The 15913-nt window shown below is 48.2% G+C and overlaps 1 protein-coding gene across 1 annotated transcript; it reads left to right on the top strand.

Annotated features, from left to right (window-relative positions):
* Window positions 1-291: 291 nt before the first annotated feature.
* On the top strand, window positions 292-14202 carry SNAPC4 (small nuclear RNA activating complex polypeptide 4). The gene is made up of 23 exons (XM_059486621.1): window positions 292-479; window positions 1409-1455; window positions 1718-1879; window positions 2697-2822; window positions 3493-3571; window positions 4078-4159; window positions 4689-4793; window positions 5263-5335; window positions 5599-5763; window positions 5980-6127; window positions 6391-6497; window positions 6751-6845; window positions 6978-7072; window positions 7331-7416; window positions 7866-8258; window positions 8641-8730; window positions 8958-9180; window positions 9270-9340; window positions 9678-9776; window positions 10004-10031; window positions 10459-12527; window positions 12981-13111; window positions 13745-14202. Exons 1-22 carry the CDS (start codon window positions 314-316, stop codon window positions 13098-13100), a joined length of 4629 nt encoding a protein of 1542 aa, XP_059342604.1. The 5' UTR covers window positions 292-313; the 3' UTR covers window positions 13101-13111; window positions 13745-14202.
* The last annotated feature ends 1711 nt before the right edge of the window (window positions 14203-15913 follow it).

Here is a 15913-nt window from a genome sequence, read left to right on the forward strand (position 1 = left end):
CATTGATGGCCACGTCCCGGTACCATTTGAAGGCCGTGTCCCGGTACCATTTGAAGGCCGTGTCCCGGTGTTATTAAAGGCCGTGCCGCGGTGTCCCGGTGCCATTGATGGCCATGTCCCGGTACCATTTGAAGGCCGTGTCCCGGTCCCGTCCCGGGCCGATCTCTGCGGGTCCCGGGACCGCCCCCCGGCCGTGCACGTGCGCCAATCCCCGCCCCGATTGGCTGCGCCCCGTCACGTGCCGGGTCAGCTGACCCGCGCTCGCAGTAGCGATTGGCGGAGCGGGGGGCGGGCCGGGAGCGGCGCTGCCGCCATGTCCCGCGGGCCGGGCCCGGCCGGGCCCCTGCGCTCCCCTCAGGGCCTGGAGCTGGATGCGGAGCGGGAGAGGATCCGCCGCGAGATCGAGCAGCTGGAGCGCAGCCTGCAGCCCGGCGGGACCGGCATCCAGCTGGCCCTGTGCGACACCGCCCTCAGCTCCGGTACGGCTCCGGGGGTTCGGGGCGCTCCCCGCCGCTTTGCGCGTTCCCTCTGCAGCCAGAACCGGCGGCGGTGAAACGGCGGGGCCCAGGCGGCCTCACATAACGTTGTGAGCCGCGGCGTGCCCGGCGTGCCCAGCTCGCTGTGCAGAGCCCGAGCGGTCGGTGCCCGAGCGGCTGCACCCCCGGTCCTGCGGCTCCTGCGGCTCCGGGACCCCGCCCGCAGCCTGTACCAACCCCGGTGCTGCGGCTCCGGGACTCCTGTACCAACCCCGGTGCTGCGGCTCCGGGACTCCTGTACCAACCCCGGTGCTGCGGCTCCGGGACCTCTGTGCCAACCCCGGTGCTGCGGCTCCGGGACTCCTGTACCACCCCCGGTGCTGCGGCTCCGGGACTCCTGTACCAACCCCGGTGCTGCGGCTCCGGGACTCCTGTACCACCCCCGGTGCTGCGGCTCCGGGACTCCTGTGCCACCCCCGGTCCTGCCGAGCGCTGCCGGTACTAAGGCTGCGCTGTCTTGCCTCGGAGCTGTCCCTGGGCTCTCACCCGGTGCCTCTCATGTGCAGCGCCACCGTTCAGCTTTGCTGTGCTTACCGAGCTGTGTTTTTACCTTCTCCAGAACAACAACAAACAAAAAAACCCCATAAATAGACTATAACTTGTGGCACTTGCTGCCATGATCTAGTTGAACAGTTAGAACATCGACTGGACTTGATGATCTTATAGGTCTCTTCCAGTCTTGAACTTCTGTGATTCTGTGATAACAATACACTTTTTACACCACAGCGTTGTCAGTAGCCAAACCCACTGATGGTCATGTCTGAGCTCTCTCTGCTGTTTTTTCCTCTGTGTTTTAATTGCAAAGATTTGGGTTTAAAACTTTTCTTTTATCCCACTGCAGTCAGCATTTTTGTGTTTTGTTTGTCTAACAGATGGTGATGATGAAGATGATGATGATGAAGATTCTTGTGCTGAAATGGTAATTGTTTTTTCTTTAAGTATGTATTTCCAGTTTTGAAGGGAAACCTCACCCTGCTCCGCGGAAATCCAGGCAGTGCCTTGTGCTCAGTAAAACCTGGATTTGGGTATTCCTGCCCAGGATTTGTTATCCAGGCTCAGAGGCCTCCCTGCAAACCCCTCAGGTGTGGGCACACAGCACTGAGGAAGGGCTGAGTTACAGCACTGCTTGTTACAGACCTGCTTTTGTGTCTTCTCTCCCTAAATGCCTTCTCTGCCTCCAGGAAGTGGAAGTGGAAGAAGACAGCAGTGATGATGATGATGATATTGAAAGCCTGCCCCAGGATCCAGAAACCTGCCTGCAGATGAACCATGTGTACCAGGATGTTATCAAGGAAAAGATTGAGGAGGTGGAGCTGCTCATTGCACAGAACAGAGCACAGCAGGTGAGCACAGCAGCAGGGAAATGCTCATTCCTGTGCTTTTCTGGGTTCCCATTTGCCTTCCTTCCTTCCTTCCTTCCTTCCTTCCTTCCTTCCTTCCTTCCTTCCTTCCTTCCTTCCTTCCTTCCTTCCTTCCTTCCTTCCTTCCTTCCTTCCTTCCTTCCTTCCTTCCTTCCTTCCTTCCTTCCTTCCTTCCTTCCTTCCTTCCTTCCTTCCTTCCTTCCTTCCTTCCTTCCTTCCTTCCTTCCTTCCTTCCTTCCTTCCTTCCTTCCTTCCTTCCTTCCTTCCTTCCTTCCTTCCTTCCTTCCTTCCTTCCTTCCTTCCTTCCTTCCTTCCTTCCTTCCTTCCTTCCTTCCTTCCTTCCTTCCTTCCTTCCTTCCTTCCTTCCTTCCTTCCTTCCTTCCTTCCTTCCTTCCTTCCTTCCTTCCTTCCTTCCTTCCTTCCTTCCTTCCTTCCTTCCTTCCTTCCTTCCTTCCTTCCTTCCTTCCTTCCTTCCTTCCTTCCTTCCTTCCTTCCTTCCCCTCAAGCCCAGGGCTGAGGTGGTTTATTTAACTGATGATTCCATGCTTTCTTACAATTAAAAAATGGGCATTTTACATGTTATATTTTAGCATGCTGGGGCAAGTTAGTATTTTATTAAGCTTGCAATCATCTGCACAGTGCAAACTGAGGAAGTTCCAAATGCTGCCTTTGACTCCTGCAGTGATTTTGAATCTGGTGCTGCTGGTTTGAGCCCTGGGGTGTTTGTGAGGGCTCAGCTCTCTGAAATCAGCACTTTGGGGGAGACACTGATGCTGTTCAATTCATTCTTGTGTTGCAGAAGGAAATCATGGATGAACGTGATGGTTCAAAAACAACCAAGGCAGGAGATGGCAGAAATCTCCCAGCAAATGTGTTTTTGGGTCATTTTATGAAGCCATACTTTAAGGATAAAACAACAGGAATTGTAAGTAAATAAAAGCAGCTTGCAGACTGGTGTGTGTTCAGTGATGGTTGTGCACTGGAATGTGTTTGAGCTGTTCTCATTTCAGGTGTGTGACTGACTGTCACTCCTCAGCCTGAAACCTTTCCCCTCTCACTTGTCACTCTCCCTCCTCTGGAAATGTTTGTTCAGCCCTGTGAGGTCTGAGGAGTGGAATTGCAGCCCCCAGGGGCTTGAATCTTGAATGTTCTTGGGTTTAACTTAACTTTATTGTCTTCATTTCCATGACCCAATTCCATGCTGCTCTTTAAAACCCTCACTGAAATCTGATCTGTTTGTCTGTGAAACTGCTCAGTTCCTGAGATTTTCTGTATTTTTTTATATTTCCTGGAACAATCAGTAGTACATTTTCATGTGTTTTTAAAAGGCCATCAGCAAAAGGAGATCTTGGCTTTTTATGGTAGCCAAGGTGTCAGCTATCATCATCCATATGTTAAGATATTCAAGCAATTACTGGTAATATTTCTGTTTAATTAAATGAAACCTCTGCAAAGGTAACTAAGCAGTGTGAGTGTGACAGTTTGCACAAGTCTGAGTTTCCAGTTATTGTTGTAGCAGTTCATGCTGGAGTTTTAAGAAGAAACAGTCATTTTGTCTGACTCTGAGTGTATCTAACCCTTCTAATCCTCCTCAGGGCCCTCCTCCCAATGAAGAGGCCAAGGAGAAGGCAGCTCAGGGCATCAAATCCTTTGAACAGCTGCATTCATCCAAGTGTAAGTAAGTCTGGCTGCTGTTCAGTGCTCTAGAAGAGCTGTAATATGTTTATATTTATGTAACAAATGTATATATTCATATTGTTTGTGTGTTCCTGTTTGCAGTTAAACATCAACACCTCTGCCTGACTCACAAAAAGTTGTTAGAAGGGAGTGGGGTACTCTGTAAATTATTTCAGTGAGTCATTAATGACTCCTTTTCCATTTGTTGTGCTGATCAGCTCCTGTGAGCACTCCTAAAGCAAGTAAGGTGCTGCAGGGTGCCCAGATGAGGGCAGTTCAGGGGACACCTGCAGCTCCTGATGCTCACAGAGTGATTCCTTTCTTGGGGTCCCTTTGGGGGTCCCAGTAACACCGAGCCAGAGGCTGTGCCTGGCCCAGGTCTGGCACCACGTGGGTGATTTGTGCAGGGAGCTCTCACTGCAGAGCTGCAGGAATTCCCTGGAGCACTGGGTGTCTCCTGGCAGTGTTCTGCACTGATTCTGGCTGCTCTCTGTCTGCTTTAGGGAAAGCTGTAGAGAAGACTCTGCTGCAGAAATCCGTGGTGAGCGACCGCCTGCAGCACCTGCTCCAGCCAAAGCTGCTCAAGTGAGTTCTGCCCCAAATCCCCTCTGCTCCTGCTCAGAACACTGCAGGGCAAAGGAGAAGGGACATGTGCAGATTTCCCCTTCCTCCAGCAATTTCCTGTGTTAATTGCTTGTGTTTGTGGGATTTTTTGTGGGATTTTACCATCTATTCTTCCTATTGGCACTGTGGTGTAACTTAAAATACTTTGTAGGGCTTGAAGCTGAAATTGTGATATGAGACATAAAGATGTGGATTTCTGTGCTGGAACTGGCACAGTCTGTGTGGCTGTTGCAGCAACCATTAGTTCTCTGTGTAAACACCAAAATGATTTATCTGAAATCTGCTGTGGGTCAAGGTTTGCATTGAAGGGGCAGAAATATGGCAATGAGTGTGCCTTGTGGGAAACCCTGGGAGAACAGTTTGGTGTGGAAATAAACCTGAAGGGAGGAATGGAACTGATGGGGAAGGTGTCTCTGCTGTACATCTTCTGATGCCATTGACCCCATTCCCATCTGTCCTCTTAAGTAGTGATAAAAATGTCTTTGAACAGGTTGAGTTATTGGAATCAGAAACTGGAGAAAATCAAGACTGAAACGGAAAAAGAGACCTTGGAAAAGCAAATCAAAGACTTGGAGCAAGAAATAGAGGCAATTAAGTAAGAAGTCTTTTTATGTTCTTGGTGAAAAATGAAATGTCTTAGAGTTTAGCTCTCAAAGTTCCCTCCTTCTACTTCTGGATGCTCATTGGTGTTGGGTTGTAAAAAATCAGGTGCTGTTGTGGCTCTGCAGCTCTCTCATCTCCACTGTTCTTTACTAAGAAATGTGTTTGGGTCTTGATACACAAAGTGCCTGCACCCAGTGTAGAGGTGCTGCTTTAAATTGTTGTTCAGCAACAAAGGAGCAGAGCTCTGATTTTTCCATAGTTTTGAACTTTTTCTCATGAACTAGTATCAAGCAACATGTTTGGATATGGCATTAATTGTTTCTCCTGCTAACCTGAGTATTCTGTTTTTGTGGAAGTCAGGAACAGGTGGGAGGAGAGCGATGAGGCAGGATCAAGAAGACAAAGTGTTTCATTCACCATTTAATAAGATTTTTTCTTCCTTTTTGTACCTTCTCCTGTAGCCAACTCCCAGAAAGTGACTTAATAGGAAACAGATTCGATGAGCATGACTGGGACAAGATTTCAAACATCCATGTGAGTTGGGGGCTCAGCTGCTTTATTGCTTCTGATATCTGGGTCCTTCCTCTTGAGAATCCCTGATCTGGTTTGCATCCAGTGTTTCCATCTTGCATTTCTCCAAGCTGACTGTTAAATGATCTCAACTTGTTAAATTTGGTGATTTAATTCTGGAAAACTTGGCAGTAAGACATACTTGGAATGCAAAATACTGATTTTCCTTTTGTCCAGGTGTCTTAATCCCAGCTATGAGACTAAACATATTTTTGTTGGTTTTTTAGTTTGATGGACAACGCAGCTCAGAGGAACTGAGGAAGTTTTGGCAAAACTGGGAACATCCAAGCATCAACAAAGAGGAATGGACTGAGGAGGAGCTGGACAGGCTGAAGCAGATTGCTGCTGAGCACAACTGCCTGGACTGGCAGAGCATTGCCCAGGAGCTGGGGGTAAGGTCTGAGCTGGCTACTGGGTTCACTCTGGCTTTACTTAGCCTCTTGTCAGATTTAAAAAACAATGTTAATACTAATTCAGTGTTAATTAATGCTTTGTGATGAGTGTCCAAGAACAGTACCAAAAAGGATTGGTGCTTTAGCTTTTCCCTCTTGCTTTTTGTTCTCATAAATAACTAATTGCTTGTTTCTCTCTGTTTTCCCTGTGTTAAGACAAACAGGACACCTTTCCAGTGCTTGCAGAAATACCAACTCTATAACAAAGATTTAAAAAGGAAAGAATGGACCAAGGAGGAGGATCAGATGCTTTTAGAGCTTGTTCAGGAGATGAGAGTGGGAAGCCATATCCCATACAAGAAAAGTAAGTGGCCCACAAGTGACAAACCCTTCATTCCCCCATTCTCTTTTCCTTGGTGATCTCTGCCTTTCCCGTTTCATTATATCAGCAAGAACTTCATATCTCTTGGAACCTTTATCCATACTGGAAATTTGGCTGAAACTGGCAGAGCACCATTTCTTAAGAGATTAAAGTGCTGCTTATGGCAATCACTACTTGCAACTGTTGTCCAGATAAAGGAAGAAGCATTAATTACAACAGATTTAAATAAACCTTTTAATTTCCAGTTGCATATTACATGGAAGGAAGAGATTCTGCTCAGCTGATTTACCGCTGGACAAAGAGTGTGGACCCCAGCTTGAAGAAGGGACCCTGGACACCAGAGGAAGATGCTGTAAGCAACATTCTCTGGGCCTGGAATTGCAGGGTGGGAATGCTGGAGTGCTGAGGTGTGGCATGGCTGTAAATCTGAGTTTGAGGAGTGTGAACCAGACCAAGGTGGGCACTCCACAGCTCAGGAGCGCTTAGAAGCTCCTAAACAGTTTTGTCCAGAGATTTGCACAGGAAACAAACAGAGCTGCTGCTGTCTCAGGCCTGTTAGGGTTGATCCTGGTGAGGATTTCAGCTCTTGCTCTGCCTGCACACAGATGCTGATGGCTGCAGTTAAGAAGTACAAGGAGAAGGACTGGTACAAAATCCGGAGGGAAGTGCCGGGCAGGAGCGACGCCCAGTGCCGGGACCGGTGAGTTCAGGCCAGGGAACATTTTCCCTAAACAAGGGAAATGCTGGGTTTGTTCAGCCTTGGAGGGCAGGGAAGGTCTGATTTTTGCAAGCAGGATTGAATGATCCTGACTGTAATGTTTTCATTTGCAAGGTATTTAAAAGCATTGCACTGGGATGTAAAGAAAGGCAAGTGGAGCTTGGAGGAAGAGGAGCAGCTGATTGAACTGGTTCAAAAGCATGGCCTGGGTAGGTGTTTGTGTGGCTTAATCTTTAGAGGTGTCATTGAGGTTTTCTCTTCTTTCATTGTAAGCCCTGCAGGCTCTGCTTTGTACTGATGATTGCAACTTCTCTCTATTGTGTGCTGTGGGTATGAGATCCACTCATGCAGTAGCTCTGTCTCTTATCCAGAGAAATGTATAAAAGTGTGTAATGGCTGCATTGAAAGGCCTGTTGCTCAGTTTGTGGCACAAATAAAATGTTCTGCATCCTCTGCCTCCTTTTCAGGTCGCTGGAGTAAAATAGCCTCAGAGCTGCCCCATCGGACTGGTGCCCAGTGCCAGAGCAAGTGGACAGTCATGATTGGCTCTAAGGTATTGTGGGAGTCCTGCTGTCACAGCCCCATCTCTTCAATTAAGTTTCTCTAAACTAAAAGTGGAATCCTAAAAGTGAAATCAATAAAAAAATTGACATTGATTTCACACAATCAAGGGGGTTTTTTTGTGGATTTCACAGTTTAACTTTTTGGTGGGTAAAGCAGTGTTTGTTCTGAAGGGCTGAAGTTAATTTGCTGTATATTTATGTATTATCCAGAATTCCTCCCTGCCTTGAAATGCCTGTAAGAATGGGATATATGTAGGTTTTCATGTCTGTACCTCATAACTTGCCAGTTTTGATCCCAGGCACTCAAGAAATTCTGGCTGCTTAAAACCATATTAAAGATGGTTTTGTTTCCTTTGGAAAAGGAAATTTCCTGATTTGAGAGAGTTGCAAGCCAGGGGTGAACACTGACTAAAACTTGTGTGTGCTTGTTTTGATCAAGAGGAAAAGATCTGGGGCAACCAAACGGCGCCACGCTGAGGAGAGCTCCAGCCCCTCAGAGAGCAGCAGTGAGGAGGAGCTGGAGCTGGAGCACAGCTCAGAGGAGGAGAACGTGACCACAAGAAAGGAGAAGTTTGCAGTGCCCAGCATTGACCTGTGGATACCAACAGGGACAGACAAACAGGAGACAAGCAGAGAGAGAAACCAGATCCAATCCCTCCTCTCTGCTGCCAGGGCTGGCACAGGGAGCAGCTGCAGTGACGTTCCAAGGGCAGGGTGTGATGGAGACAGAGCTGCTGATAAATCATCTGAGCTGAACACTGTGCTCATGGGCATTGCAAATGCCTGCTCCACAGATGTGCTGGTGAGGAATCCAGCAGAAGTGATGGCCAAGGTGAGCTGGGATGGGGGCTTGGATCAGAAGTTGGAAGGGACGTGCAGCTGCTGCAGTAAGGGCAGGATGTGATGAGCAGATAACATCTTGCTGTTCATTCCCTTGTGGTGTAAAGTCAAAAAACGTGAAGATAATTACCCAGTAAATTCTGGTTTTTGGGTTTTTGGTAGATCCCTCACACAAAAGCTTCTGTGAAATAGGCATTTCACAGAAATGATGTTGTGATGATGCACACGGATTAAAAGGGAAGGTCTCCAGAGTTGATTTCATTTAGTAAGATACCTTCAACAGCAGCAATGTTGAGAACTTGTACCTGCTGTGCAGTGCCAATAATTTCCTTTGACTTTCCCTTCTGTACTTTCTTGTGTTCTTTCATCTTTAGGCTTCCCAGTGTGGGAAACACGTGCTGCGGGTTAGCCTGGAGGAGGTGAGGACAATACTGAGGAACAACACGAGCTTCCAGAGGAAACTGGTGAGTGCCTCTTGTGTCTTGTCTGCTCTTGTGACCTGAGCACTTCCAGGCTGTGCTTAGTAGGAAATAATTTTTATATAATCACAGATATTGCACTGTAATTCCAAGAGGAAAAGCTCACAGTTTTTTGTCCTGACTGCCCTGTGAATTGTTTGCCCTGGGACTAATGGCAGAACCTTCCTAACGGGAACTCTTAATTGTGTATTTTTCATGCATGGCAATTGAAGATGCTGAGACCTGCCAGGCTTTTGGCCATGCCCCCTGGAGTGGGTGCAGCTGCGGGCCAGGATGCCCAGGAGCTGCCCAGGAGAGCCTGGCGCTGGAACAGGGAGCACTGGAGGAGGCTGAACCTGGACAGGAAGCTGCTGATGGCAGTGACCCCGTGGATGGGCAATGTGCTGCTGCCCCGCAGCCTGAGGGCTGGCACGATGGGTTTCTACCACACAAAAGGTACTGGGGGCCCATCCTACCTCTGTCCCTATTTTCTGATGTCTTCTGAGTGATTTCCCAGCTGATTTTGTTGTTGGATTTCTTCCCAGCTGCTGCTATTCATGACAAGGTTAAGTCAGTGAGTCTTAGCAGCACTCCCCTGTTTGCACTGCTCATTCAGGTAAGTTTTACTGTCTTAATAGCTTTACCTGCTTTCAAACAGAGGGAGTCTTTATTTTTCAGTATTTGAAGCTTAAATAGGTTTATCTTTGAGGTTTATCTTTGCTTCTTAAACAAATAATCTAATTTTTGGACTAATCTGCCCTCATGGTTTGCACATGAAGTTTCTTAAATAAGTCCTGCATCCAAAGTCTGGTCCTGCCAGGGCTTTTTCTGCAAGTGTAAAATATCCCCAGAATCTTGCATGTGGAGCATGTCCCATCTGTCTTGCTTTGTCACTGACCCCAGCAGTACATTTTTGTTCTCATTTGAATGTTAATGAAGCTCTCACCTTGCAGCTCCTCCAGATTGATACCAAGGGCTGTATGAGGATTATTCAGGAGAGGAACCTGAGGCACTTGGAGCTGCTTAAGGCTAATGCAAAGAGCCCTCAGCAGGTATTGTGGTTTTTAAGCTTTCCCCAATGAAATCTTGACTAAAACAAGCACTTTAATTGTGTGGCCACACAGTTTGTATGTGTGTTAGCAGTTTTGGTTCAGAGGCAGAATCAAATGCTGGCTCTATTTGTTCAGGAGGTGGCAGATGTGGGTTTGATTCACATCTGTGCTGTTTTAATCATCTTTAAATCTATCAGAAGTATAATTTAATATACTTTTTTTTACAGGCTTCCCAAAATACAGAGACTTCTTCAGGTATCTACCAGAACATTTATTTTTGTGATGTGCAAGAACTTTCCCATAATTCATCACTGTTACATTAATAACAAGTTTAACTGAAGGAGAGCTTTGGGGGACAAGCCTGCATTGTCATGCTCATTTTTGCTAGATCTTGGATCTTTAAGCATGTTCCCCTTTGGTAAGGACTGGAAAAAACCCTGGAGGGCTGGGGAACCATTGGCTCTGGACCAGTTCAGTGGGGTGTTAGGGTGCATTCCTGGCCCATCTCTGATTTCTGGGGGGCAGTTACCCCTTGTTCAGTTGTTGGGATGTGGCTTGATTAAATCAGGACTGTAATGTTGTAGGAATTCTCACAAACAGGAATTCTGCCACATTCCTTGATGTTTAATGAGAAATGGCTTTTAGAAATGCTGTTCATTCATTGTCATTTTATCCTCTGCAGGCAACTCATCCCAGGCTTGTTCTCAGAGGAATTCCCAACAGGGCATCCCCAAGAGTGCTGTCAGGAGATCTGCCTTGAGAGCACGGGCCAGCCCCACTGGAGCCTTGGAGAGCTGGGCCCCGGCTGTGCTGGGAGCTCCCCCAGCCCTGGGCCAAAGGCACAGGGTGAAAACTGTCTCAGAACTGCTGCAAGAGAAGCGTTGGAGGAGGCTCCAGGCCACGGCAGCCCTGCAGAGGACAGTGCTGGTTGCCCCACAGGTGCTGGTTTCAGGGCCTTTGATCATCCAGCACCCAGCACAGCAAATCATTCCCTGTGCACCTGCAGGGAGCTCACCTGCAGCTGCTGCTGGGACAGACAGCCAAGTACAGGGTTCAGCAGTGCCCACAAGGACTTCTGCTGCAGGTTCTGCTCCTGTGCCTCAAAACCATTCCTCTGCAGTGCCAGAAACTGGGGAGAGCCCTGGCTGCTCACAGGGCACAGATCTACAGTCAAGTAAGGAACTTCACAAAAAGGAAGCTCTGGGAAGCAGCCCTGAGGGAAGGGTTTCTCCAGCTGTGAGCCCAGCTGCAGCAGAGAAGGCCCCAGACCAGGGAGGGTGCAATGGTCAGGGCACAGCCAGCAGCTCAGCTTCAGCAGTGCTGCACAACCAGGCTTTTGTGCCTCACCAGATCACAGTGGTGGCTCTTGGCCTGGAGTCTGGCACCAGTAAATTGTCCCTTTCCACACCAGTCACCAGTGAGCTGGAGAGGAACAGGCCACAGCAGAGGCCAGTCAGCCTGCTGCCTGCTCTGGTCACTCCACAAGCTGCTTCTCCTGTGATTCCCAGCAGCATCCTGCCCTTCAAGTGGGTTGTGACCCCCCAGGGTCTGCTCCCCAGCACTGTGCAGACTGTGCTGGGTGTTCCCCAGGGAATGCCAGCTGCTCCTGGGGGAAGCCAGGCTCAGACAGCTGTGACTTCCAATGGCAGTGTCTCTGCTTTGGGAGGGACTCCTGTACCAGCTGAAGCAAATCCACCTCACCCCAGCAGTGCAGAGACAAAAGGACCAAGTTCCCAGCTGGCAGGAGTTCCTTTGGGAAAGGCAGCTGGCCAGTGCACACATCTCTTACCTGTGGCCCCAGTGAGTGCTGGATGCACCACAGGCAGCGTTTCTGCTGTAACCCCTGCGTGTCCAGATGGCTCCTCCATGGCTCCAGACTCCTGTGCAGCTCCAGCTGCCAGCCCAGCCCTGTGGGCCATGCTGCTGCCCCAGCCACAGCCCCCTGCCAGCACTCAGGGCTCTGACTGCCAGCCCGTGCCCAGTCTCACCAGCTTGGGAAGGAGCAGTGGCTCCATCACACCAAACAGATCATTCTCCAAGGCAGGCAGCAGCAGGAGAAGGGCTGTGCACTGGCCAGGAGCTGCAGCTCCTCACAGCAGTGTCCCAGGGAGCTCTGCCTGCTCTGGTGCCCAGGCCCTGAGGAACAGACCCATTGCCTCCAAACCACCAAGCACTGACGTCCCCCCACAGCCAAGCACCTCCCATGCACAGAAGAATCTCCTTGACTTCAGCCTGATCTCCCTGGAGGACCAGGGGCTGGTGAAGGAGTGGCTGAGTGGGAAGCAAGGGGTTCAGGTGCCACCACTGCAGACCAGGCTGCCTTATCTGCCCCCTTTCCTCTGCAGCATAAAAACCCTCTCAAGGCTCCTGCTGCAGAAAGCAGCTCTGGAGGTGCAGGCAGCCTCTCTGCTGGCCTCTGAGGCCAGTGGGGATGGGGGCACTGGGGATCTCTTCCATGCTATTGGAGAACTGGTGCAGCAGAAACTGGGTGATAACCCTGCTTACCTCCTGCTGAAAGCCAGATTCCTGGCAGCCTTCACCCTCCCGGCTGTCCTGGCAACTCTGTCTCCTCCCAGAGTGACAACGACTGTGTCAGCTGGGAATCAGCTTGAGGAGAGTGATGAGGAGGAGTTGGAGAGTGAGAACCAAGTGTTGAAGGAAGAGAGCTGTGGGAAGGAATTAACAGGAGTACAGGAGGACTGGAGACTTGGGGATGAGCCTGGAGATGAAGATGCTGATTTACTAAATCAGGTAAAACAGATTCCAGGGGCAAAAAACAGAAAATTACTGCCAGATGAACATTGCACTGGAATCCAGGGGGAAGCCCCCACTGTTATTAAGTGTAGCAGAAATTTGGTCTTTTTGAATAAACACAGTTCTGCAGCTGCTGAAAGGAAAAGCTCGGCAGCTCAGCTGAGAGGGTGAAATCCCATGGTTTATGTAGCACCTTGCACTTGCCATGACAGTTCCCAGAAAAGTATCAAAGCTCCCTTCCCCTTTCTGTTTATAATCTGCTCTTGCCTTTTTGAAGTCAGGCCTTTGTTTTCACTCTGTGAACTGATGTTTTGTGCCTTCTCTGACACTGGCAATGGAATGTTGTCCCATGCATCATGAAAGATTGTTTTAGAAATGTTGCTGAGCTCCCTAAATCAGGAAGGTGTTTGTAATTCTCGTGGTGTTGATCATCTCCTGCTTCTCTTGCAGGACATGGGGGCTGAGGAGAGCCCTGCTCAGTCTGCCTTGGGTTCCTGCACTGCTGGGGCTGATGCCAGAGCTCCCCAGAGCAGGAGAAGTGCTCGCTTCAAGAAGAGGAGGAGGACATGAGAAGGAGATGTGTCAGTAGCTCCTCAGTGGTTTGTACATCTTGCTGAGAAGCTGAACCACGTTTGTCTGTGGTTCAGCTCAGACAGTGACTCATGACCCCAGGAAAGGACTGAAATGATCTCTGCTCTTGTTCCCCAAGGACACAGAGGTCTGCAGTCACCACCAAGCACAGCCTAAGGCTGATAATATTTTGGGGAGAGGGAAAGTTGATGTCTCTACAATAAAATTATATATAAACTCATGAAATTCAAATATTTGGCAGCCTTTTAGTTCATGCCCTGAACCCTACTTAGTATGCACCTAGTTGGTAGCACTCTACAGGCTTGACAGTGGAGTTTTTCCTTTATACTTCATTTTTGAGCAGCCTGGTGGGGTTTGGGGTTTATTTCCCCCATTTGGCTTCATTTCTGTGCAGTTATAACAGATTACCTTCTGCAGGGTACAAATGGGTGATGTCCTGATACCTGCTGAGGCTTTTGGTGCACTGGATGGAATGAACATGAGCAGTGTTTGATTCACATGGGTGTCAGATGAGACTGGTTGGAGATTTTTTTTTTTCTTGAAAATTCATTTTAGGAACTGCAAAAGGGCAAGTTCCCTGTAAAAATGTGTGACTGATAGGAGCTGTTTGTGCTTTGTTACAGGGGTCATGGAATAATCTTTGCACTGTTCACCTTTTCCACTTCCAGTGATGACTGGATGGACCTGGGGAAGAGGAAAATGCTGGATTGATTTTCCCATCCCTCAACAAAATCTGCATCTGTAGGCAAGGTTTAAAAATGATGGAAACTGGCTGGAGGGAAATCTTTCAGGCACAGACTCCTGCTCTTTCAAACTCCCACCTGCCATAGATTCTGAAGGGGAATATTGCAGGAAATGTGGGGAAACAAGCAGTGGTGGTTATTTATTTCCTTCTTGTGTTGTTTATGTGAATGCTTATCCATGTTCAGAATATGTTAATTGGGTGGTTTTTAGTGCTGTGACAGTGGCTTTGCTTGGTAACTGACTGAATACTGTGGAATAAGCAGCAGATTAATTTTGTATCAAAATGACTCTTAAGTATTTGTTGAAATACAGATGTTTTATTTTTCGCACTTAAAAATTACTGATGTATTCTGTCTGTTTTTTTTTCCTGGTAAATAGTGCTTTTAATAATGTGTGTATGAGAGTGATTGCTAATGAGAAAATGAAGTTTTCAGGCTGCATGAAAACCAGGGAAAATAGGGGAGATGAATATTCATGTGCCTAAAACTGCAGGATTGAATTAGGATTCTTCCTTGATTCTTCCACAGCCTGCCCTGTACAGACATCACAAATCACTTTAAAAAAACTTGTTTCTTCATTTATAACCCAGCAATTTCTGTCTCACAGAGAGGTGCAAGGTTAGCTGAGGCAAAGCTGATAAAGTCTAGAGGGAAAGTGCTGTGAAAGCTTCATTGCAGTGCACTGACTGAACTCCCCTGAGTCTGGTGGGGAGTTGGGATTTGAGCTTTTCCACGAGGGGCAGAGGGGCACTGGGTGCCAGTGTTGCTGTAATTTGGTGCCAAGACTTTATGGAGCACAAGGAATGATTGTGGAAGGCTTTCCTCTTGCAGTGTGCTCTGTTTTCCATAAGCCACTCTAGATAGCAGTTTTCCAGGAAATTCAGCTGTGGCAGAGTTGTGGGTGCTGTGCCCAGGCTGTTACAGTGAGGCACTGGTGGGAAAGGTGAGCTGTGCTCTAAATGATTGCTGGCCTTTGCAAATGCTGCTGAAAAGATGCCCTTGTCATTTATTTGTGGGGGAAATGCGTAAGCAGCAGCTGGCTTTGTCCTTTTCAGGATTAAATTGATTTGTCACTGGAATAACTCATCCCCAGGCTAAACTGGTCAATTAACAGACACACTGATTACCTCCAGCAAGGGCACAGCTGACACAGGTGTACTGCATCTTTTTTAGTGTAAAGCTAATTTAATGATAAGAAACACAGGCTGGAAGAATCTGAGCATCTCTGCCCTACTCCTGATGATAAGATGGAAAAACTCTCCATAAACTTAGAAAGCAGAACAAAGAGGGGAGTGGGAAGCTAACGGGAACATGTGTCATGCTGCCATGGCATCAGAGCCTGTGTGCTCTCCAGGCTTTTTTTAAAAAACACTGAGTGAGTTCTGAGTTCAGCTCCAGGGCTGAGGGAAGGGGGGAGGCAGGCTCAGGTCTTCTGGTGATGCTCAGCATCATCACAGTGGAATTATCAGCATTATCACATAACCCAGCTGCTTGCTGGGCTGCTCCTTTACTGCTGCCATGGCCACAGGCTGTCATTTGGGAATCAGGGGTGATGCTCCTTGTTCTGCCAGGACTTGATTCCCTTCCCCTTTCTTGTTATAATTATGCTGGAAGCTATCCAAAATTAGAGGCAGCAATATAGAAATCACCCTTTTCAACTGAAGAGACTTCTGTCTAAATGAAGGGTGAGTTCTTGCTGCCACCTGTTTTCCTGGAGAAGATGTTAACAGCTGGAAAGCCTTTCAAGAGCCTCTTCCTTCTTATTTTGTGGCTTGTTTTGTCCCCTGCAATCAGCTGCACACACCTATGGCTGTGGCTTTCATTCTTTTTAGCCTTTCTGACCACTGCACAAGGAAACTTTCTGGAGCCCAGCAGGTCCTTCAGTGGGACATATTAGAAAACAAAACCAGAATTAATCTAAAATCACTGCTTATGTGTTGCTGCTGATTCACAATGCCACTACCATCTTTCTCCTCCCCCCTCACCCATTCTGGCTTCTGCTTTTCTTATTTATCTCTCTTTTTCTTTTCCTTCCCTTTCCTGTCTCAG

The sequence above is a fragment of the Ammospiza nelsoni genome, chromosome 20, assembly GCF_027579445.1.
Source record: "Ammospiza nelsoni isolate bAmmNel1 chromosome 20, bAmmNel1.pri, whole genome shotgun sequence".
Taxonomy (NCBI): domain Eukaryota; kingdom Metazoa; phylum Chordata; class Aves; order Passeriformes; family Passerellidae; genus Ammospiza; species Ammospiza nelsoni.